A 25102-nucleotide genomic window follows, 5' to 3' on the forward strand; every position below is an offset into this window, starting at 1 on the left:
ATCCATTGTATATAGTTGGTTATGCATTTTAAATGTAGCAGTGTGTACAGGCAACCATAGGTTCATTCTCTAAGTCTGTGAGTCTCTTTCTGTTTTGTAGGTAAGTTCATTTGTATAGTTTTTTTTTTTTTTAGATCCTACATACAAGTGACTGTTGTATGACATTTTTCCTTCTCTGTCTGACTTACATCACTCATTATGACAGTCTTTAGGTCAGTCCATATTGCTGCAAATAGCGTTATTTCATTCTTTTTAATGACTAATATTCCACTGTATATGTACCACAACTTCTTTATCCATTTCTCTGTCAGTGGACATTTAAGTTGATTACATGTCTTTGCTATTGTAAACAGTGCTGCAGTGAACACTGAGGTGCATGTATCTTTTCAGATCATGTTTTTCTCCAAATATATGCTGAGGACTGGATTGCAGGGTCATATGGCAGATCTGTTTTTAATTGTTTAAGGAACTCTGTACTCTTTAGTGGCTGTACCAATTTACATTCCACCAACAGTGTAAGAGGGTTTCCTTTTCTCCACATCCTCTCCAACATTTATTGTTAGTGGATTTTTTTGATGATAGTCATTCTGGCTGGTGTGAGGTGATATATCATTGTAGTTTTGATTTGCAGTTCTCTAATAATTAGCTATGTTGAACATCTTTTAACGTGCCTCTTGATCATCTGTATGTCTTTGGAGAAATTTCTGTTTAGTTTTTCTGCCCATTTGTCAATTGAGTTGTTTGTTTTGATATTGTTAAGCCTTGTGAGCTGTTTGTAAATTTTGGAGACTAACCCCTTGTTGGTCACATCATTTGCAAATATTTTCTCCCAATCTGTGGATTGTCTTTTCATTTTGTTTTTTGTTTCCTTTGCTGTGCAAAAGCTTTAGAGTTTAATTAGGTCCTCTTTGTTTATTTTTGTTTTTATTTCCATTATTCTGGGAGTTGGCTCAAAAAGGATATTGCTGCGATTTATGTCAGAGTGTTCTGCCTGTGTTTTCCTCTAGGAGTTTAATAGTGTCTGGTCTCACATTTAGGTCTATAATCCACTTTGAGCTTATTTTTGTGTGTGGTGTTAAAGAATGATCTAATTTCTTTTCTTCTTCTTTTTTTTGTGTGTGTGTAGCTGTCTGGTTTATAGGACTGGCTCTGTTTTTATAGTTCAAGGCAGAGATAAACTTTACTAAAATGAGTCTTGTAAATTCCTTACTTCTTTAAAAAACATTTTTAATGTGTTCTGTGAACATTTGTTATTCATTAGGATGTTGGATTCTTTCTCAGGTCGAATCCTTAATGTCTGTGGCATCACCAATAAAAATGTAATTTATCTCTGCTGGAGATTTGACAAAGGCTAATACTTCACTGTCAGTCACTCTTACTTGTTGAGTTTTTCTAAATACTCATTCCTAGGCCCCATCACTAGAGTTTCTGATTCAATAGGTATATATAGTACCATAACCTTTTAACACTTCTGTTCCAGTGTAGGAGATTGCCATGTTTGGGAGATTTCCTTCAGGAGAGAGAGGTGCTATGGTAGTGCTCCTTGAAGGCTGTTGATTCAGTGGGTATCACAAGGCAGCCAGGTGCCATCTGAACAAATAAGGTATTGAGTTGCAATTGTACTGCATTGGTCAGGGTCTAGGTCCCTCACCATCATCCCAGGCATATTCTTAGTTCATCTTTTTTAAGGTTGTCTGTGAATCATTGGACATGCCATGTTTTATCTGATTATTCCTAAACTATTTCAGCAAGAGGTAGGACTTAATGATACCCTGTTATTTTTTTAAAAAATTGTGTTTAAGGACAAAAACTTTAATTTTTTCAATTTTTTAAATTGAGATATAGCATATATCAAGTAAAGTGCTTAAAGGTGTACCAGTCTTAAGTGTAAAGCTTGTACTTTTCATTTGTATGTACCCATGTAACTGCCATACAGAGAGGACACAAAACATTTCCAGCATGTTTATGGGTTATAATGCACTTTACTGCCAATAACTCCTTTCTCCTAAGTCAGCCACTGTTCTGATTTATAGCACCATAAATTAATTCTACCTCTTCTCAAACTTGATAGAGTCATGCAGTATGTATACTCATGTGTCTTCTATTCAAATGTTTTCTGTGGTCAGCTCTTTTTGAGTCATTTAATATTATTGTTTCTGACTCCTTTGTACTCAAAGCACTAGATCTGATTCAAATCAGATTTAATTTGACTTTTATTTTACATTTTTCATAGGTGGAGTACTCTTAACATTTTTAAGGAATTGTCCTATATTTCTTTTCCCATTCTAAAACTTTCAGTGGCTTTCTCACCGTCAGCTTACATAGTGAATGTTCCACAAAATATTCTTTCTTGAACTCTGTTGTTTGCTCTTCTACGTTTGTTTCTACCAGTGCATGGAGGTAAAAAGGAGATTTCTAAAATCTTAATTGATTACCATTCTAGCATTTGGTCTGGGGTGAGTTCAGGTTGAGCAGAATGTCTGCAGTTAATTGTATTACTCTTGCGTTTTCCTTTTCTTCTTTCTGACAGCATGATGGAAGTGGTTCATTGCATGATGTTCAACTCTCATTGCCATCTAGTCCAGAACCAGAAGATGGTGATCAAATATGCAAGGTATGATGACTAGGTAGTCATGCTGAATTAAAAAAAAAAATTTATTACTAAAATTATAAAGCAATAATAAAACTTTTAATAATAAATATATTTAAACCTGCAACTTTGTTGTCTTGGGTTTTGGTCAGATTTGCTTTTCACTTTTACTAACTTTTTAAGTTAAATTGATATCCCTGTGGTACTTTAATTTGAGTTTGTTTTATCAGTTGGATAGTAATCTGTCCCAATATTAATATTGGTGCAGGATTCTTTTTTAAAAATTAATTAAATCTTTTTTTTCAGAATTATATGAATAACAATTTAAAATATGACTACCAATAAAAATTAAAACTGTTAATAGGTACTTCTCATATATATATGTGTGTGTGTATATATATATAATCACAATATTGAAGAACTTTTAGCTGAAAATTACATTTTTTTATGTTGAAAGATATATAGAATGCAGATGCATTTTGTACTTGAAGGTATATTTTTTTATAGTTCTCATCTTTAGGTCTAGTTTTAGTTGAAGAAAGATTTTTTTTTTAATCTTCCTGAATCACATATTTATTTCTTAAGGACATACAAGTATTCTTGTCTTTCCTAGTTCCAGGTAAAATTGTTTCCTTTCACATTCTGTTTTCAAAGTATTCTAGTCAGTGTGTTCTACTTGTCTGTAGTAACAGCCTCAAAATATTGGTGGCTTACAATAACAAAAGTTTATTTCTTTTTTTTATTTGTTTTTAACAGAAGTTTATTTCTTACTTATTATTTCTCATTATGTTGCATTTTGGTTGTAGATTAGTGAGACTTCATGTTTTTTCTTCTTTCTGGGATTCTGGATGAAGGTCATGCTTTTTGTACCTGAGGGAAAGTAGCATTGGCAGAATACATTGGTTGAATGTAACATATGTTGCTTCCAAAACAGGTCAACTGACCAGTCTTGATATTAAGCGTCAGGGAAGCACAGTTTTCTCATAGGATATGGAGTGACTTTTGGGGAACAAATTTATGTGTAAAACACAAAATAAAAAAAATATCAGATAATAGTCACATCTGGTTATCTGATATTGGCTTTTCAGCGTGTTACCTACCTATTCTTTAATATAAATCTCTTCCCATCTCCATGTTTCCATCCTGTTGTGAGTATAATAATAGGTTTGCAGGAGAATATCTCTTCTTGAAAAACTTACTTACATACTCCCTTGAGAGCCATTGATTTAGATGATTTCTGGTTGTCTCTCAGTTGTTTTTTGTTTGTTTTGTGATTGCTACTTTAAAAGTAAAAACTGACTTTTTTCTAAATTTTTGTGAAACTTTTTTACGCGTATAAGTAAATTCTTTTTAAAGAAAAAAGTTAATTCCAACCTTTTTTGCAGAACTCGTGTCTTTGTTTTTTCCATCCTCCTCTAAAGTTTGTCCGTACATTTAGTGTTGTAGGATAGACACAGCGTGTGTCTCTCTCCTGTCCTCAGTGCCTTTCCTTTCAGGCAGATCGTCCCTAGCCTTTCTTCTTCTTTTTGAGGTCAGATGCAGTTTCTCACCGGGCTTCCCAGGTGGTGCCAATAGTCCAGAATCTGTCTTCCAGTGTAGGAGATACGAGAGACGGGGGTTCAATCCCTGGATCATGAGGATCTCCTGTGAGTAGGAAATGGCAATCCATTACAATATTCTTGCTTGGAAAATTCCAGAGACAGAGTGAGCCTGGCTCCTGGGTCACAAATAGTCAGACACAACTGAGCATGCAAGCGTGCAATAGCTCATACTTACTCTTTCTAGTACACTAGACAGTCCTTCACTTTCATCAGCAAATCCCCAAATCTGCTCATTGAGGATGGTTTTGCAGTTCAATTTCAAATGATACGAATGTTGTGACTTACACCATTACAACTTTAGGGCCTAAACTCTCCATTGGACCTGCCATGTCACCAGTCTTTCCTTTATCCCAGGACAGTTCCCTCTGCCATGTCCCTGATGAGCTGTTTCAGACATTGACCACTTGTCTCATCCCCTTTCTCAGCCACTCTTCTCAGCTGCTGCATTTGCCTTGTGTTCATCAAGGAACATCTTCTTTGCCTTTCTGCCTCCCAACTTATCTGTGTCTGTCATTCTGATTTACTTTATTCCAGTTACAGGGAAAAGTGACCACTGTGCTGTGGAAGACTACCCTTTATTGTTCTCGACTCTATCTTCTGCTGCAGTTAAAGACCAAACTACGTCTGCCTCCTCTCTCATGTCTCATTAGTGTGCTTTCTTTACTTCCTCTTCATCCTCACTTTATAAATTTCTGTGTCTTACCTATCCTAAATTCAGTAAATCAGATAAACCTTTCCTTGACTCTCTAGTTGTTCTGGAAACCTGGAAAAATACACATTTGGCATGGCCTTTGTCATAAAAGCTTTATCCCTTGGTTTTTGTGTCAGTTCTTTTGGAATTCCCTTACCCCTTAACATCCCCTCTCCTCCTCCACACCACCTGCCTGCTTGCTTTTCTTGGATTCTTTTCTTTTTTAGAATGTAGGTTTGTATCTTTAGTCCAGCGTTCATTGAACTTTCTACTCTCATGATTTCACATGTAACATGTTGTGTTGTTAGTCACTCAGTCGTGCCCAGTTCTTTGCAACCCCATGGACTGTAGCCTGCCAGGCTCCTCTGTCTATGGAATTTTCCAGGCAAGAATACTGCAGTGGGTAACCATTCCCTTCTCCAGGGGATCTTCCCAACCCAGGGATTGAACCCAGGTCTTCATTGTAGGCAGAGTCTTTACCATCTGATCCACCAGGGAAGCCCCAACACGGGTTTCCCATTGTGAGTGGGACACATTGGAAATGTCCTGTGGACGAGATTACCAAGTATGAGAGAGAGTGATTTTTATATGTATCAGTATAATCCTTGTCAATATATCCTCCAAACAGCTGTCCAAGCCATCTCCAATGTAGATCTATCTGTTACTCCCTGGCTGAAGCATGCTTGATGTTCAGGCCCTCTGTGATCTGTCCCTTGCCTAGATTACTAACTGCATTGCTCCCCACTGTGCACCACAGCCTTCGTGTGCAGCATTACTGCTTCAGTTCAGTTCAGTCGCTCAGTCGTGTCCGACTCTTTGCGACCCCATGAATCGCAGCACGCCAGGCTGCCCTGTCCATCACTAACTCCCGGAGTTCACTCAAACTCACGTCCATCGAGTCGGTGATACCATCCAACTATCTCATCCTCTGTTGTCCCGTTTTCCTCCTGCCCCCAATCCCTCCCAGCATCAGAGTCTTTTCCAATGTTTCAGCTTTAGCATCATTCCTTCCAAAGAACACCCAGGACGGATCTCCTTCAGAATGGACTGGTTGGATCTCCTTGCAGTCCAGGGGACTCTCAAGAGTCTTCTCCAACACCACAGTTCAAAAGCATCAATTCTTCGGCGCTCAGCTTTCTTCACAGTCCAACTTTCATATCCGTACATGACCATTGGAAATACCATAGCCTTGACTAGATGGACCTTTGTTAGCAAAGTAATGTCTCTGCTTTTGAATATGCTGTCCAGGTTGGTTATAACTTTCCTTCCAAGGAGTAAGCGTCTTTTAATTTCATGACTGCAGTCACCATCTGCAGTGATTTTGGAGCCCAAAAAATAAAGTCTGACACTGTTTCCACTGTTTCCCCATCTATTTCCCATGAAGTGATGGGACCAGATGCCATGATCTTCATTTTCTGAATGTTGAGCTTTAAGCCAACTTTTTCACTCTCCACTTTCACTTTCATCAAGAGGCTTTTGAGTTCCTCTTCAATTTCTGCCATAAGGGTGGTGTCATCTGCGTATCTGAGGTTATTGATATTTCTCCCGGCAATCTTGATTTCCGCTTGTGCTTCTTCCAGCCCAGCGTTTCTCATGATGTACTCTGCATAGAAGTTAAATAAGCAGGGTGACCATTATTGCTTATAATTCTCCAAATATGCTGTCCTTGTCCCCATCTCTGTATTGTCTTACAGAATCCCTAAACCTAAAGTCAAAAGTTTGCCACACTTTGTGTTGTTAGAACTTACCCTTTAAAACTCGATTGGGGTTAACCATTTCCTGATATGTTTTCCTTTTCCTGTCTTTATGTGTAAAATCCTCAGAGCAGTGCTTATCATATAAATAATGCTATAAGCATGTTGGCTCTAAATGTTTTACCATACTCATATTTTGATTTCACTTTTGGGTTCATTTTCTCTAACATCAGCAGATCCTAGCAATGCCTGAATTGCTATATAGTATTGCTATACAGTATTCCGTCAAGTTGCTACATTGCATTTCAGTTATCCTCTTATAAGGCAGTTCTGAGTTTGTGAACTTGAAGATCTTACGGGTTTTCTTGTACTTAGGATCATTTCTTTGGCATATGAGTTGCATAACTGAAACTGGAGTGCAAGTAATTTTTATGACTGTTGTATATACAGTCATATGTTTGTACAAAAAGATCAGTTTTTATGTCTGATAATGTACCATTTTTTATGCAGTCTTATTAATCACATATAGTACTTCTCCCACTAATTTAACTCATGATTTGCAATCCATCTTTTTTTTGATCTTGATTTGTGATTTTTTTTAAGTCCCTGAAAGTCATTTTTTCATACATAATAGTTCTTCGCCATTGCTGTGTGAATAACAACTGCAAAATTAAAAAAAATATTTTCTTCTGTATTGTTTCTTTCCCATTTTGATGCTTATTTGATACATCAGAGCCTTCATAAAATTTTTGTTTTTGATCTCTTGTTAATGAGACTGAAATATCTTTTGTTCCCAACCTATCTGAAGAAGATGGTATACTTTGCTCATTACCAACACATTATATTTGCTTACTTATTATTCTCTCTGGAAAGATGTATCATTTATGTGTATATTCTACAGATGACCCTTGAACAAGTTTTAAACTGCATAGGTCCACTTGGATTTTTTAAAAAATACTATACTACATCGATCTGCAGTTGGTTGAATATAAGGATGTGTACCTTTTGGTTTTGGAGGAACTGTGGATGTGGAGCACTGACCAAAAGTTATACCCAGATCTTTTTACTTGCATAGGGTGGGCACCCCTAACCCCTGTGTTGTTCAAGGGTTAACTTTAATTTCCCTTGGCAGCACTATTTCATCAGTATATATTTCTGGATAATTAAATAGCAGTAAACAAAATGATCTAAGTATAAGATAATGATACCTTACATGTGACAATATAACCGAATTCCTGCTTACCTTGACAATAGGTTTGTGTTCAGTTCAGTTCAGTCGCTCAGTCGTGTCCGACTCTTTGTGACCCCATGAACCACGGCACGCCAGACCTCCCTGTCTATCACCTACTCCCGGAGTTCACCCAAACTCATGTCCATTGAGTCAGTGATGCCATCCAGCCATCTCATCCTCTGTCGTCCCCTTCTCCTCCTGACCTCAATCTTTCCCAACATCAGGGTCTTTTCAACTGAGTCAGCTCTTCGCATCAGGTGGCCAAAGTATTGGAGGTTTAGCTTCAACATCAGTCCTTCCAATGAACACCCAAGACTGATCTCTTTTAGGATGGACTGGTTGGATCTCCTTGCAGTCCAAGGGACTGTCAAGAGTCTTCTCCAACACCACAGTTCAAAAGCATCAATTCTTCAGTGCTCAGCTTTTTTTATAGTCCAACTCTCACATCCATACATGACTACTGGAAAAACCATGGCCTTGACTAGATGAGGTTTGTTAATACCTGTTAATACTTTCAGGAATTTCTTTCTTTCTTTTTTTTTTTTAATTTTGGGAAAGGGATTGGCCTTAATAGAAATTTCTTATAAACTAAGTTGACAGGGTATTTATTTTTTGATTCAGGCAGTTCTCATGAAAGTAGCTCAAAGAAAAAGAATCTTCCTTGATACCTTTTCAGGCACATTTACCTTGCTACTGATTTCTGCACCAGTCATGAAAATGACTCTGTGCATTTAATGATGCAGTTTCCTCTACTTGTGGCCTTCGTTTCCTCTGACAAGCACTCATATATTCCTTGAAATCTAGCTGAAGTTATTATTTTATGTATAATTTATTTTACTTATGTGGCTTAGTTCCTCATATCTCTGAAATGGGGATAATAGTATCTACCTCAGAGTTGCAGTCAGAATCAATTACTTAGATATCCCAAATTACTTAGCTCTTGGCGCCTGATTAGTACTCAGTGAATGTTAGCTGTTGCTGCTCTTATTGTTCATTGTTTATGTGTCAGACTCCATTAAACTATGAGTTCCTAGAAGACCAAGCTGAGTTTTTTTTAATGGATAAATAGCTAGGATATTTAAGAAGAAACTTCATGTTAAATAAACAAACAGTTCATTGCTCAGTCTGCATCATTAATTTAATATTTTTCATTAGTGTTTTAAAATACAATTAAATACTTCACATTGAATCTTTTAAAATATTTCAGAATGAAGATTTACTAAATGAAATAAAACAACTTAAAGAGGAACTAAAGAAAAAAGATGAAAAAATCCAACTATTAGAACATCAGCTTGTAAGTATTATAGTGTGGTATGTAAAGTGAAGCCTTTTCAAACTGGGCAATATATATATGTTTTTTATAAAACTAGCCAGAATTGAAATTATACTTTATTTTTTGGCTTTTAAAATTGCGCTATTATATTGTTTTTAGGCTGTATGCACTCTATAAAAGTATGTGGTTTAACTTTCAGTCTAAATAATTTTTCAGAGTGAAAAACTCAATCCATTTTCAGTTGCGTCTGTTTTGGAGATTTGAAATACACCAACTTACCTTCATGTTACTGAGGAATGAAACTGGGTATTTAGTCTTAGAAATCTGAGTGGCTGTCTTGTTAGAAGAAGGTTATTCTAAAAATATATTTTCCCATAGATGATGTTCCGTGATTTCTTAGAGCCATATGATTCTTTATAATTTTATAATTGTTACAATGTCAAATATTAGTTCCATATGAAAGCTGTATGTGCTATGTGTTGAATTTAATTAAATTTAGTTTGTAATAATAAAAGGCCAGGATAACAAGAACGTAATGGCATAACAACCATAGTAGGCCAAAGCTTTCTTGGAAGTTAAAAACTTATATTGGCCAAGCAAAGTAATTCGGCAATATGAAATAGTAATTTCACTCAGAATATAAAATATCAAACATACTGAGCTCTGAGCCACTGGGGTCAAATCAGAGATCCAGCTTATGAATAAATAGTAAGGATAGATGGATCAGATATTATGATTAAGGGTATCAGAGGATGTTATGAACCTGAAAAAAAAATAACCCAATAGTGCAAATTGAGGGCCTACCAAATATAAAATTAAGAAGGACAAGAGTTAGACTAGTTTTTGTATTTCAAAACTAAAGACAGAGAACAAGATGATAGAGGAGTAGGTGGATGTGGAGTACATCTTTCTCCATGGATACATCAGGAATACACATTCAGAAACAGAAGTGCATGCAGAACACCAGCTGAGAATGGACAGAAGTAGCTGACAAGAGGAAAAGAACATACAGAACCACGCAAAACTTTGTAGGACAAAGGAACTAGGGGAAAAAGCAGAAGCGTTAGGACTGGACCTGCCCTCGGCGGGTGGGGGAAGTGAAACAGAGACCTGATCCCCACATCGGGGCAATTGTCTGAGTCGGAGGAGAAACATATAAGGCTGAGAGTGAAACAGCTGATCTGTGGCAGCCTAAATGGAATGAGAATCAGATAGTTCTTGCCAGAGCTGTACATACCTCAGACAGGGACTCAGGTTCCCTGGAAGGCGCAGTGGCTGGGAGCTGGAGTTTAGGGATTGTGAAGCAATCCCAGGGCAAGGGCTGCTGTTGACTGCAGAGAGTTGAATTGAGGGGATGTGAGGGAGGAGATTGTGATGGGAAATGCCTGTGGAGGAAATCCAGGCAGCCATGGAAGCAAGGCGATTCTGCTGAGTCACGCATAGGGGATGGAGCCATCACCATAGCCTCTCTCTCCCCACAAGCCAGCATTGGCAGCTGAACAGTAGAGCGACTGGCCCATCAAATGCCTGATGCACTGAACTACAGAGCAAGACCCCACCCAGGGTGCCCCTTGAAGTGCCTGATGTGCCGATCTACAAACTAGGACCCCAGCCAAGGGGACCCCTCTATGTCCCTGACCCATGGAACAACAGAGAAGGACCTCAGGCAAGGGAGCCCTCGAAGTGCCTGAATGGGTGGAGCTATGGAGAAAGACTGCCCAAAGAGGCCTTCTGATTGCCAGCTACAAGAGGCTCGAAAAAAGACTCTGATAGCAGTTGAGGCAGTCTGTGTCCCTGTATGCTTGGTACCATCAGAGTCCCCACAAGCCAAGCAGCTGCGCCACCTTCATGCTCAACTGTCACTGGGGCAGAACTGCCACAGGAAAGAAAAGGCTTGCATTTATGCACGCAGGGTCGCTTTGCTAGTGTCCAGCTCTTTGCAACCCTGTAGACCGTGGCCTTCCAGGCTTCTTTCTCAGAGAGAGGGGTTCTCCAGGCAAGATTACTGGAGCGTATTGGCCAATACTGGTTGCCATACCCTTTTAGAGCACTCTATTTCCTGCTGCCCTAGCCACCAACTCCTCTGAATACCTGGTGCTGCCAGAACCTCTGCCACCCAAGCAGCTGGACCACCTCCACACCTGGCGCTCACAGGGGCAAACCCAAGTCCTCCAGGGCAGCCTCAGGAGCAAACCCAGTGGACGACCCTTATCCAGAGGTGGAAATCAATTGAAACCCAGGGGCAGTATGGCTAAGGAAGAAGATCCAAAACCTTCCGACTAGCTGTACAAGCTGCAGAGTAAATCCACATGATCAACTGTGTCTATGGAATATATAAAAGGTCATTGAGAGCTCCCACAAAAGGAAACGCACTAGTTCTGATAGCTGTGGACATTGGAAGCAAGAATACATAGGAGTAGGACCAGATTAGAATCTGAGCTGCCCCCACAGCAGGTCCAGAGATCAGCAGTGTTGGAGGGCATCCTAGGGAGGTGAGGTGGACTGTGACTCCCAGCGAGGGAAAGGACTCTGACAGCAGTGACTCAAGAAAAATGTTTATTTTTCTTATGTTTTGACTTGTCCTGTAGATTCTTTTGGATTGTTTTTCTTTTTTGTTCCTCTCTTTCCCTCTCCATTGTAGTTATTGATTTTATTGGCACTATGAAATCCAATTAAGCTTTTGAGCTTTTTTTTTCCTCAGTCACTTTTTTATTATTGTTATAAACCTCTGCCTCTTTGTTGGTTGGGCTTTTGCAGTTCTGTGGTGGTTTCCCTTTTTTTTTTTTTTTTCTTTTTTTAATTTTAATTTTTTAAGCCTATTATTTTTTTACATTTATTCCTTTGTTTACTTTTCCTACTGTTCTTTTCCCCTTGCAGTCAATCTTTAAAACATATATAAATCTTCATCTACCTCTATTTAACTTTGCGATCTATTCTTTCTTTCCTTTGCTCTCAACATATTTGTTAGTTTTATTTTCATTGCTTTATTCCCCACTTGGCACCTTGCTTTAGTTTTGTTTTCCAGTTTGTACTTTAGTTAGTTTGGTTCTTAACTGGTTAATATAATTTTTGATTTCCTTTGTTTGCCGTGTCAGTCTACTGTACTTTATTTTTGTTGGACTGTTCTGACTTTGCTCATGGGTTATATGTATATGTGTATATTCTATTATTTTAATTATTATTTGCCTGATTTTGTAACTGCCATTTGTCTGGGGTTCATCTTTGGTTTCTCGTTTTTGGATATTTGTTCTAATCTCACTTAATACCATAACAAACCACTTTGGAATCCTCATTCCTGACCAGAGATCAAGCCCTGAGCCTTTGGAGTGGGAGTACTGACTCCAAGACCCTAGACTACCAGAGAACTAACCCTAGGAAGTATCAAATAGTGAGAACTCACACAAAGGAAACCATTTGAATACAAGACCCAGCATCACCCAACCACCAGTAGCACCCTGTACAGGACTCCTCATCTAAACAACAAACAAAACAAAAATACAAACCCAATCACCAGCAGACAGGATTACCACCTCACTCAACCTTGCCCATCAGAGGAAAAGCAAACAAAAACTCAGCACAAATCTCACCGTATATGAAGCTTACAGAAACTACTGGATCAAACTTAGGAGGGCAGAAACCAAAAGGAAGAAAGAATTCAACCTTGAAGCCTCAGAAAAGGAGACTTCAAACACAATAAGTTAAAAACAAAATAATGAAAAGGCATAGAAATCAATTAACAAATGAAGTAATAAACTAGAAACAGAGAAGTCCAAATAAATGAAGAGGAAATAGGCAAACTACCTAGAAAAGAATTCAGAATGATGATAATAAAGATGATAAAAAACCTTGAAAATAAAATGGAGAAAATGCAAGAATCAATTAACAAAGACCTAGAAGAACTAAAGAATAAACATACAGAGACAACAACACAGTTACTGAAATTAAAAATACTCTAGAAGGAATCAATAGCAGAATATCTGAAGCAGAAGAATGACTCAGTGAGCTGGAAGATAAAATGGTGGAAATAACTTCTGAATAGCAAAATAAAGTAAAAAGAATGAAAAGAACTGAGGATAGTCTCAGAGACCTCTGGGACAGTATCAAATGCATCAACATTTGAATTATAGGGATCCCAGAAGAAGAGGAGGAAAAGAAAGGGTATGAGAAAATTTTTGAAGAGATTATAGTTGAAAATTTTCCCAACATGGAAAAGGAAATAGTCATTCAAGTCTAAGAGGTACAGAGTCCCACACAGGATAAACCGAAGGAGAAACACACCAAGACACATACTAGTCAAGCTGACAAGGATTAAACACAAAGAAAGAATATTAAAAGCAGCAAGGGAGAAGTAACAAGTAAAATACCAGGGAAACCCCATATGCTTAACAGCTGATCTTTCAGCAGAAACTCTGCAGGTCAGAAGGGAATGGCAGGATATATTTAAAGTACTGAAAGGGAACAATCTGCAGCGAAGATTACTCTACCCGGCAAGAATCTCATTCAGAGTTGATGGAGAAATACAAAGCTTTTCAGACAGGCAAAAGTTAAGAGAATTCAGTACCACCAAACCAGCTTTACAACAAATATTAAAGGGATATATATAGTCAAGAAATACAAGAGAAGAAAAATGATCTCCAAAATCAACCCCAAATAATTAAGAAAATGGCAATAGGAACATATATATTGATAATTACTTTAAATGTAAATTGATTAAATACTCCAACCAAAAGACACAGACTGGCTGATTGGACACAAAAACAAGACCCAAATAAATGCTGTCTACAAGAAACTCACGTCAGACCTAAAGACACGTAATAGACTGAAAGTGAGAGGATGGAAAAATATATTCCATGCAAATGGGAAGCAAAAGAAAACGAGTAGGAATCCTCATATCAGATATGCTGCTGCTGCTGCTAAGTCGCTTTAGTCGTGTCCAACTCTGTGCGACCCCAGAGACAGCAGCCCACCAGGCTTCCCCATCCCTGGGATTCTCTAGGCAAGAACACTGGAGTGGGTTGCCATTTCCTTCTCCAATGCGTGAAAGTGAAGTCACTCAGTTGTGTCCGACTCTTAGCAATCCCATGGACTGCAGCCCACCAGCCTCCTCCGTCCATGGGATTTTCCAGGCAAGAGTACTGGAGTGGGGTGCCATTGCCATATCAGATATAATAGACCTTAAAATAAAGAGTATTACAAGAGATATGGAAGGACACTACATAATGATCATGGGACTAATCTTAAGAGGAAGATATAACAATTGTAATATCTGTGCATCCAACATAGAAGCACCTCCATACATAAGACAAATACTAACAGACATAAAAGGTGAAATTGATGATAACATAATAATAGTAGGAGACTTTAACACCCCAGTCACACAAATGGACAGATCATCAAAACAGAAAATTAATAAGGAAACAATGACACATTAGATGAGATGGATCTCATTGATATCTTCAGGACGTTCCATCCAAATGCAGAAGAATACACCTTCTCAAGTGTACATGGAACATTTTCCATGGTAGACCACATCTTGGGTCACAAATCAAACCTCAGAAAATTTAAGAAGATTGAAATCGAATCAAGCATCTTCTCCGACAACAGCACTATGAGCCTAGATATCAATTACAAGAAAAAACTGCAAGAAATGCAAAGACATGGAGATTAAACAACATGTTTCTAAATAACCAATAGGTTACTAAGGAAATCAAATGGGAAATGAAAAAATTTCTAGGAACAAATGCCAATGAAAACATGACAACTCAAAACCTATGGTATGCAACCAAAGCAGTTCTAAGAGGGAAGTTTATAGCAATACAGTCCTACCTCAAGAAACAAGAAAAACATCAAATAGACAATCTAACTTTACACCTAAAAAAACTGGAAAAAGAAGAACAAAAAACCCACAAAATTAGTGGAAGGAAAGAAATCGTAAAGACCCGAGCAGAAATAAATGAAAAAGAAATGAAAGAAACAATAATAAAGATTAATAAAACTAAAAGGTGATTTTTTTAGAAGATAAACAGAATTGACAGGCCTTTAGCCAGACTCATCAAGAAAAAAAGAAAAATGCAACAAAATTAGAAACAAAAAAGGAGAGGTTATAACAGACAATGCAGAAATACAAAGGATTATGAGACTATTAACAACTATATGGCAATAAAATGGATAACCTGGAGGAAATGGACAGATTCTTAGAAAAGTTCAATCTTCCAAGACTGAACCAGGAAGAAATAGAAATTATGAACAACCCAATTACAAGCACTGAAATTGAAGCTGTGATAAAAAAAATCTTTCAGAAAACAAAAGCCCAGGACCAGATGGCTTCAAAGGAGAATTCTATCAAACATTTAGAGAAGAGCTAATGCCTATCCTTCTAAAACTCTTTAAAAAAATTGCAAACTAATTCTACGAGGCCACCATCACCCTGATACCAAAACCAGACAAAGACAACACAAAAAAAGAAAACTACAGGCCAATATCACTGATGAAAGTGAAAGAAAGTGAAGTCGCTCGGTTGTGTCTGACTCTTTGCGACCCCATGGACTGTAGTCTACCACACTCCTCTATCCATGGGATTTTCCAGGCAGGGGTACTGGAGTGGGTTGCCATTTCCTTCTCCAGATGATCTTCCTGACCCAGGGATCAAACCCAGGTCTCCCACATTGTAGGCAGATGCTTTACCGTATGAGCCACCAGGGAACTCATCACTGATGAACATAGATGCAAAGATCCTCAACAAAATTTTAGCAAACAGATTATAGCAACACATCAAAAAGCTCATACATCATGAATAAGTTGGGTTTATTCCAGGAATGCAATGATTCAATATATGCAAATCAATCAGTGCAATACACCATATTAACAAATTGAAAGATAAAACCATATGATAATCTCAGTAGATGCAGGAAAAGCCTTTGACAAAATTCAGCACCCATTTATGAATAAAACTCTTCAAAAAATGGGCATAGAAGGAACTTAATAAAGGCCACATATGATAAGCCTACAGCAAACATTATTCTCAATGATGAAAAACTGAAAGCATTCCCCCTAAGATCAGGAACAAGACAAGGGTGTCCACTTTAACTACTATTATTCAACATAATTCTGGAGGTCCTACCTACAGCAATCAGAGAAGAAAAAGAAAGGAATCCGGATCGGAAAAGAAGTAAAGCTCTCACTGTTTGCAGATAATGTGATACTGTATATAGAAAACCCTAAAGATAGTATCAGAAAATTATTGGCACTAATCACTGAATTTAGCAGAGTTGCAGGATACAAAATCAGTACACAGAAATCACTTGCATGTCTATATACTAACAATGAAAAATCAAAAAGAGAAATTAAGAAATCAATCTCATTCACCATTGCAACAAAAAGAATTAAATATCTGGGAATAAACTTACCTAAGGAGACAAAGGAAGTGTACATAGAAAATTATAAGACACTAATGAAAGAAATCAAAGACAACATAAACAGATGGAGGGATATTCCATGTTCCTGGGTAGGAAGAATCAATATTGTGAAAATGACTATACTACCAAATGCAGTCTACAGATTCAGTGCGATCTCTATCAAATCACTAGTGGTATTTTTCACAGAACTACAACAAAAAATTTCACACTTCATATGGAAATTCAAAAGACCCTGAATAGCCAAAGGACTCAGGGTCTGAATCCTTAGCTGGAGGACTCACCCTTCCTGACTTCAGATTATACTACAAAGCTACAGTCATCAAGACAGTATGGTACTGGCACAAAAACAGAAATATAGACCAATGGAACAAGATGGAAAGCCCAGAAATAAACCCATGCACCTATGGGTATGTTATTTTTGACAAAGTAGGCAAGAATATACAATGGGGCAAAGACAGCCTCTTTAATAAATGGTGCTGGGAAAACTGGACAGCTACATGTAAAAGCATGAAATTAGAACACTTCCTAACACTATACACAAAGATAAATTCAAAATGGATTAAAAACCTAAATGTAAAACCAGAAACCATAAAACTCTTAGAGGAAAGTATAGGCACAACACTAATGACATAAATCAAAGCAAGATCCTCTATGACCCACCTCCTAGAGTAATGGAAATAAAAACAAAAGTAAACAAGTGGGACCTGATTAAACTTAAAAGCTTTTGCACAGCAAAGGAAACTGTAAGCAAGGTGAAAGGACAACCCTCTGAATGGGAGAAAATAATAGCAAATGAGACAACTGACAAAGGATTTATTTCCAAAATGTGCAAGCAGCTCACACAACTCAATACCAGAAAAACAAACAACCCAATCAAAAAGTGGGAAAAAGACCTAAACAGACATTTCTGCAAAGAAAACATACAGATGGCTAACAAACACATGAAAAGATGCTCAACATCACTCATTATTAGAGAATTGCAAATCAAAACTACAACGAGGTATTACTTCACAGCAGTCAGAATGGCCATCATCAAAAAATCTAGAAACAGTAAATGCTGGAGAGGGTGTGGAGAAAAGGAAATGCTCTTGTACTGTTGGTGGAAATGTAAATTGATACAGCCACTTTGGAAGACCATATGGAGATTCCTTAAAAAAGTAGGAATAAAACCACCATATGACCAAGCAATCTAACTCCTAGGCATATACTCTGAGGAAACCAAAATTGAAAAAGGCACATGTATTCCATTGCTCGTTGCAGCACTATCTACAATAGCTAGAACATGGAAGCAACCTAGATGTCCATCGACAGATGAATGGATAAAGAAGTGGTGGTACATATACACAATGGAATATTACTCAGCCATAAAAAGGAATGCACTTGAGTCAGCTTTGATGAGGTGGATGAAGCTAGAACCTATTATACAGAGTGAAGTGAGTCAGAAAGAAAGATATAAATATCATATTCTAATGCATATATACGGAATCTAGAAAAATAGTACTGAAGAATTTATTCACAGGTCAGCAGTGGAGAAACAAACATAGGGAATAGATATGGACATGGGGAGAGGGGAGGAGGGGGTGAGATGTATGGAAGAGTAACATGGAAACTTATATTACCATATGTAAAATAAGATAGCCAACAGGAATTTGCTGTATGGCTGTATGGCTCAGGAAACTCAAATGGGTGCTCTGTATCAGTATCAATCTAGAGGGGTGAGATGTGGCGGGAGATGGGAGGAAGGTTCAAAAGGGAGGGGGTATATGTATACCTATGGCTGATTTATGGTGAGGTTTGACAGAAAACAACAAAATTCTGCAAAGCAATTATCCTTCAATTAAAAACGACTAAAGACAAACCCAACCAATGTAGCCAATTTTCAGGGAAAAGAAAAGGTAGCTTTAGGAAATTAAGCATCACATTTTACAGAAATGTATTATAGAGCACAAAAATTGTATCTAGTGACTTTAGAAAAAAAGATTATGACCTTCATATTCTGTAGCTAAACACATTTTTATTTATATACAAAGGTACATTCTCTGACCTTTAATGTATTGAAAAATATGCTATACATTTATCTTTGTAAAATTATTTAATGATGCATCCCAAATACTTGAGAGAGAAATCTTAAAATAACTCAGGAATAAGGAAGTAAAGATTAAAATGTATGAATGGTGAAATGGAAACCCATCTTTAGAGAGACCCGATGGGATAATCTTCCCAACTACTAACGGAAGAAAACTTGAGGCTCATTAATCATATGTCATTGTATATCATTTGAATGTTAAATTTGTTTAATTTATAGATTAAAACATTTTTGAAATAATTATTTTTAACTAAAAATTTAAATTTCTATTTTTGTAAATATTTAGATAAAATAGGTTTCAGGAAAGAGATAAAGGGTATACTGAAGAAGTACTGAATTATTTATCTACAAATAAGCATCTAAAATTATTCTTATTATATACTTAGATAAAATGTTTGTGGACTGCTCTAAGGTAACTATTCGTAGGTTAGAATAATGTATCTTGCAAAAGATAAAAGAGGACATAGAGAAATACCAAGGATATCTAAAAATAGCAAAACTAAGGTGACAGAAATTCAACCGAATGTAATAAATATTAATATAATAAAAATGGAGATGGCATTATCTCATGTAGAGAGCTTTGTTGAGGATTTAAAGCAAAATCCATTCATTTCTTCACATAAAGGAAATTTAGGTAAAGTAAAATGGCATAGTAATACTGAATATAAAAGGTTGGGAGTTTCAATATTAAAATAAAAAATAAATCTAAGACTGAAATAATTATAAAAAAGTCACTTTATATTGATACATGATTAATAATGAAAGATAACAGCTTTTTATGCTGAGAAGTTTTAATTATTTTAACTTCAGTATGCCCTTTAAAAAAATACTTTTCTCATTTATAGTATTACCTTTAACCAGTTAACAGTAATTTTTAAATATTTTCTAACATTCAGTCCATATTCTGATTTCTCTAGTTCTGAAAATATCTCGTATGTTTATACATTGCATCAAGTTATATCCCTTAAGTCTCTTTTACTCTAGAATTTTTTTTTTTTATTGTACTCCCTTATTAAAGAGACTGGGTCAGTTATCCTGAAGAATATCTCACCTTACAAATAACATTTAGAAAGGTTTTAGAAATATCTAAGAGAATCCTAAAGAAAGAAAGAAAAACACAAGCAAAAACATTACTCTTTATTCACATATTAATAAATATGTGAAATTCTCTGTGTTTGATATATTAAATTTAGACATTATTTATTTCAAAAGAGCCCATCACCTATCTTTAGTTATGGTCTAGTAAGTCTCTTGTTCAAATCAAGAATTTCAAAGGATATAAACTATTGAAAGCAGAGATATGCAATTGCATTTTTCAGATTACCAAAATTAAAATTTCCCTTTTTATAGTCTTTTTCTTTCTTTATATCCCTTAATTAGTTTTCTTAAAAATAGCAAAATGTCAACAGAGGAGCCATGGAATAGGAATTAGAGATGTTTCCTTGGCGTATTAATTAGCTGAATGACATTGGCAGTTTCTATCACTCTAGTGCTTTCTTTATCAAAAATGTGGAGGTTTTTCTAGGTGATTTCAAAGTCCTTTTTCATTTTTAGCTTGCTATACTTTTTATTTTTTTTCAGAAATAGACACTCAGCTCTAACCTCTGTTTATATGTAAACTTAAAAAAATACATTGACAATATAATGTGTTAAATTCTTATTTTATGAGAAATATGCAGATATAAAATCAGATTGCAGTGCTTCAAAAATTAGGCCAAAAAGTATAGAAGCTTGACTATTTAAACCTTATTCCAAATGCTTAGAATGTCTGTATATTTTCACCTCAGTATACTGTAGTTAAATAATAATTAATTTAGATATATTTGTTCTTTGAGTCCTCAGAGTAATCCTATGAAAGTACTGGTGTAGAATTTTCTTTGTGGAGACATAGAAGGTGGAATTCAGCTTAAGTAGGCTAGCTGTGTAATTGAGTATTTGAGAACCCATGACCAGACTGAAGCTGCATAGACCTAGGTTCAAATCCTGGCTCTGAAACTTAGTAGCCATACTCTCTTAGGGAAGTTACTTAATTTTTTTAACTTCTTCTGTGTGTGGGGATAGTGAAATAATACCGACCGTGACAGTATAGTGTTGTATTATAAATTAAATGAACTATGTATGTAAAGTCCTTAATGCTATAATTGGCCCATGGGTACATGATAAATAATAACTGTTATTTGATAATTTGCTCCAAATCACCATCTAGTGAATCAGTGCCTGTCTAGTGATGTTTTAAGTTTTAAGTAAAAGTCTGACTAAAGTGACTTGAAAATAAGAATGTTTATAAACTTAAATAACAAGAAAGTGTATCGGCCCATCTGTTTTCATGGTTTCCTGATTGGTCATATGGGTAATGGTAAAGTTCTCGCTGGCTTTTCTGAAGTCCTCTTGGACTCTTGCCTGTCCTTCCATGGTCACAAGATGTTTGTGGTGACTCTGTGTCACATACTCATGCTGTGGTCCCCAAATAGGAAAAGCACCTGTTTTTCTTTAGCATATCCATTTTTAAAATTAAGAACACTTTCTTAGAAAGAACCCAGAAGGGCCTCATGTCTTATTGGCTAGATTTAGGTTCTTTGTCCCTTAAGCATTGAGGAGTAGAATTAATCGCATTGGTTCAGACTAATCAAAGTCTATCGAGTCAAGAGAGGATACATACTTCCTGAAATATGGGACCACACAGAAGGTGAGCATCTGAAAGAATCTGTCAGCAGTAAAGAATGCAGATGGAGAGGGAATGATATGAGTAGCTGTTGTCTGTCTATTGAAATGTCCCTAAAAGCTACATTTTTCGAATTATAGAAAATTTAAATATTTGCCAGTTATTGTCCTACATATGTTAGTTAGCCCATAGGCTGCAGAAAGGAAATTGTTTCTGGAATTGCAGTAGTCAAGATAAAATAAGTAATGTGCTTGCATTAAGATAAATGTTTTATCTTTTTTCTGCTTTCATACCTCCCATATATGTTAAAAGTTAAGTCCTACTGAATTCCAAGAGATCTAAGTTGACCTGCTTATATATTGAATTTCATTTCAATGACTGTCCCATGTTTTGGAATGGAAAATACGTACATACTACAAAGAATAGGAAACATGTCTGTATTACAGAGGTTTTTGTTTTGACTAGATTTTGATTGTGGAAATTGTAATGATTTGATTGCAATTAAGAAAAAATTTGAATATTGGTAAATATTTTAAAAGTAGAAACATCATTTTAGCTTGATGAAATAATCAAGAATTTGTTATAGAGGTTTTCCTATAAAAAGTATATTTACCTCCAGTGAGGTTGTTTGATAAATAATACAGCTGTATTGCAGCTTCACACTGAGGAGAAATTCTCATTATCAGTCTTTTCATTTTTTAAAAAAGTTTGATGTTTATTTGAGAGACCATAGTTTACACAATGGGCATGTTACTTTGTGTTGTGTAAATGACTGAATGAAAATGTTCTGAGTGAAGTTAGGAGAAGAGAATTTATTTACGAACTGAGATGGTCAGATGGATTTTGTTAAAGGACAGAAATCCTTTAAAATACTCCAGTCCAATAAAGTTAACACGTCTTTAAAGAGCCTTTTAAATGCATTGCAGGAGTGAAGAAACAACTTTTCTGGAGGACCTGTAGTATTTAATATCTGAGTCCCATCAAAAATGAGTTTAAGAGACTGCGTACAGTGATTGTAGTACCATTTTAGGGAAATATTTAGTTTTGCAGTTATATTCTTTATATGCTTATATATTGCTGTATATATTCTATATCTGTATACATGTATATTTATATACATAAAACCATAGGTAGTGTGTTTCATGGTATGAGATTGCCAAGGGTAGTTTTGACTATTTAAAATTTTGCCTTGGTGGGTGAACCTAAAACCTAGTCTGTGGATAAGATGGGAGACCACTGAGTAGATTTTCATGTTTTTCTTTTATTTTAACCTCCTAAAGTGAAGTCGATCAGTCGTGTCCGACTCTTTGTGACCCCGTGGACTGTAGCCCGCCACACTCCTCTGTCCATGGGATTTTCCAGGCAAGAATACTGGAGTGGGTTGCCATTTCCTTCTCCTGGGGATCTTTCCAACCCAGGGATTGAACCTGGGTCTCCTGCATTGCAGGCAGATGCTTTATCCTCTGAGCCACCAGGGAAGCCCCATTTTAACCTCCTAAGAGAGACCCTAATTGCTTTGTTTGTATGTATAAGTGTATATGTAAAATTACACTAACATATACAAAATTTTAATGTAAAAATTTGTGTTTTTGTTTAGGCAACTCGGTGTAACTGCCATCAAAAATCTAAAGAGGAAAAATGTACATATGCTGATAAATATACCCAAACACCCTGGAGAAGAATTCCTGTAAGTAACACATGCTCTTCTCCTCTTTTCTTGTCATTTTCTATTTTGATGTTTTGGTCTACTGTTTTTACTCTAATAATTTTGCATCTGCCATGACTGTCAAAATTTTTTTTTAAGGTAAGTGGATTTTTCTTGTCTCCCAGTTGTTTCTGTGCTTTCTAAAGTTTCTATTCTGTGTCTTATATGAATGAATGTGCTTTAATAGCTTTTCCATTCTGCATACTGTAGGTCATTTTATTTGAGTGTCTAGTCTCCCACTCATTGCATGTATTTATGAGAGTGGTGTTTCCCCATGCCTACAAGAAAAAGAAGTCCAAAATACAGTCTTCTTCAATGGTATATGACTTTGAAAATATATTATGTAGCATATTCTTTTTATTTGTTGAGATTTTTCAAATATATTCTCTTATTACGATTACCCAAATGTTGAGGCTGTTAGGAAGCATAAATGCATTAAGATACAGACAATAGAGGTTATGTTTTAGGCATAGAGTAAGGAATAGTTTCTTCTAAATGGTAGAAAATAATCATGCATTCTGTGCTTCTTCATTGTTTTTCAAAAATATTACATTTAAAAACATTATGTGTTAAAATATACTTTCTGAAGTCAGTTCAGGATATGCCTGAGCCAGAGAGCTGTCATGGCTATCAGTCATTGTTATCCTATGGTATGGTGCCAACTAATAAATACTTCTTGGTAAGAGAATGCCTGATAAGCCAGCCTTGACCCTGCTTTTGCCTTATTTTGATCTGTGGAACCCTAGTAACACAAATGAACAGGGAATTATAATGGTTAATTAATCAACAGTCTGATTTTTTAAGCTTAGTTATAGGCCTTTAAAGTTTATAAAATACTTCTTTTCATTTAATAAGTAGTTATTTTTTGTGTGCTCTGTATAAAGTATGATGCTAATAATTTCAGCAAAGGTCTGCTGAGCCCTTCCTATCTCAGTTATTAGCCTCTTGAAGTGTGGAATTGGGGAAGAAGACACACAGACGAAGAAAGATTCTTCCATCTTCCATTCTTCCATTAAAGTGCTTATTAAAGAAATTGGCAAGGTGATACAATTAAAGTGTAGAAAGTGCTGTAAGGTTCAAAGGATTGGGAAAGTCTAGATAAAAGAATCGAACTTAGTGAAAAGAGTAAATGTGGTGGTTGAACCATAGAAAGCACAAGATCAGTAGATAGAGATGAGTTCTAGAATTGAGAATGAGAGGCTCTTCTACATTAGCACCCTTCCATAGAATTTCCTTGCTGTCTAATGCAGTTGCCACTAGCTGAATGTGACTGTTGAATACTTGAAAATGTGGCCAGTGTGATGCAGAAGAGAATTTTAAGAACTATTTAATTGTAATTAATTTAAATATAAATAGCCACAAATGGCTAGTAGATATTGGACAGAACATCTCTAGAGTTAATGATGAAGTAGACGTAGATGTATATGGGAAAACTGTGTTGTGCACCGTTGCTCAGTTGTGTCCGACTCGTTGTGACACCATGGACTTCAGCCTTCTAGGCTCCTCTGTCCGTGGGGATTCTCCAGGCAAGAATACTGGAGTGGGTTGCCTGGAGCAATAAGTAACAGGGAAGTCAGTGAAGGCAATTTTTGTAAGAAATGGAAGACAGTTAAAAAAAAGGGAGTTCTATTTAGGTAGTGGGAAAAAAGAGAGAAAGAGGTAAGAATGAGTTGTAGGAGAAGATGGTACCTTCAGAAGAGTGGATAAGTCAGTTTCCAACCAAATGTTCTCATCTGAGGGACGGAATACTCAGATAAAATGGTGAAATGGATAATGTGGCGAGACCTAATCATTCACACAAAACACTTGGAAGACGAGGAATATGCAGGAAAGTGGTGATTATGTGAGAAAGAAGGATTCACTTTAGACATAAAAACTTAATGAAACTTACTTTTAAATATTACTATCCATGTGCGAGCATGTTCTTAGATAGCATTTATAAGGACATTTCTTGGACTGGATTGTAAGTTTTTAATGTATTTCAGTGTCACTGTTTAAATGCTGCTCTGTTTGTTATGACTGCACTGGGCCTTTGTTGCTGCAAGCAAGCTTTCTTTAGTTGTGAGTGAGTGAGGGCTACTCTCTAGTCGCAGTATGTAGCCTTCTCACTGTCACAGCTTCTCTTGTTGCGGAACATGGGTTCTGGAGCCTGGG

The 25102-nt window shown here is 36.4% G+C and overlaps 1 protein-coding gene across 10 annotated transcripts in view; it reads left to right on the forward strand.

The window, feature by feature from the left end:
* The window catches only part of CCSER2 (coiled-coil serine rich protein 2), a 154718-nt gene that overhangs the window by 101914 nt on the left and 27702 nt on the right, over positions 1–25102 (forward strand). For 8 of the 10 annotated variants that reach the window (XR_009734252.1, XM_061405534.1, XM_061405535.1 and 5 more), the window contains 3 exons: positions 2531–2614; positions 9015–9101; positions 22841–22930. Coding sequence is in view for 9 of the 10 variants with exons in the window: in XM_061405534.1 (XP_061261518.1) it covers positions 2531–2614; positions 9015–9101; positions 22841–22930 (261 nt within the window). In the remaining variant the exon portion in view is untranslated. Of the gene's footprint in view, positions 1–2530; positions 2615–9014; positions 9102–22840; positions 22931–25102 lie in introns of those variants that run through there. The other 2 variants (XM_061405533.1, XM_061405536.1) reach the window with 2 other exon arrangements.

This window comes from Bos javanicus, chromosome 28 (assembly GCF_032452875.1).
Source record: "Bos javanicus breed banteng chromosome 28, ARS-OSU_banteng_1.0, whole genome shotgun sequence".
In the NCBI taxonomy this organism is placed as follows: Eukaryota; Metazoa; Chordata; class Mammalia; order Artiodactyla; family Bovidae; genus Bos; species Bos javanicus.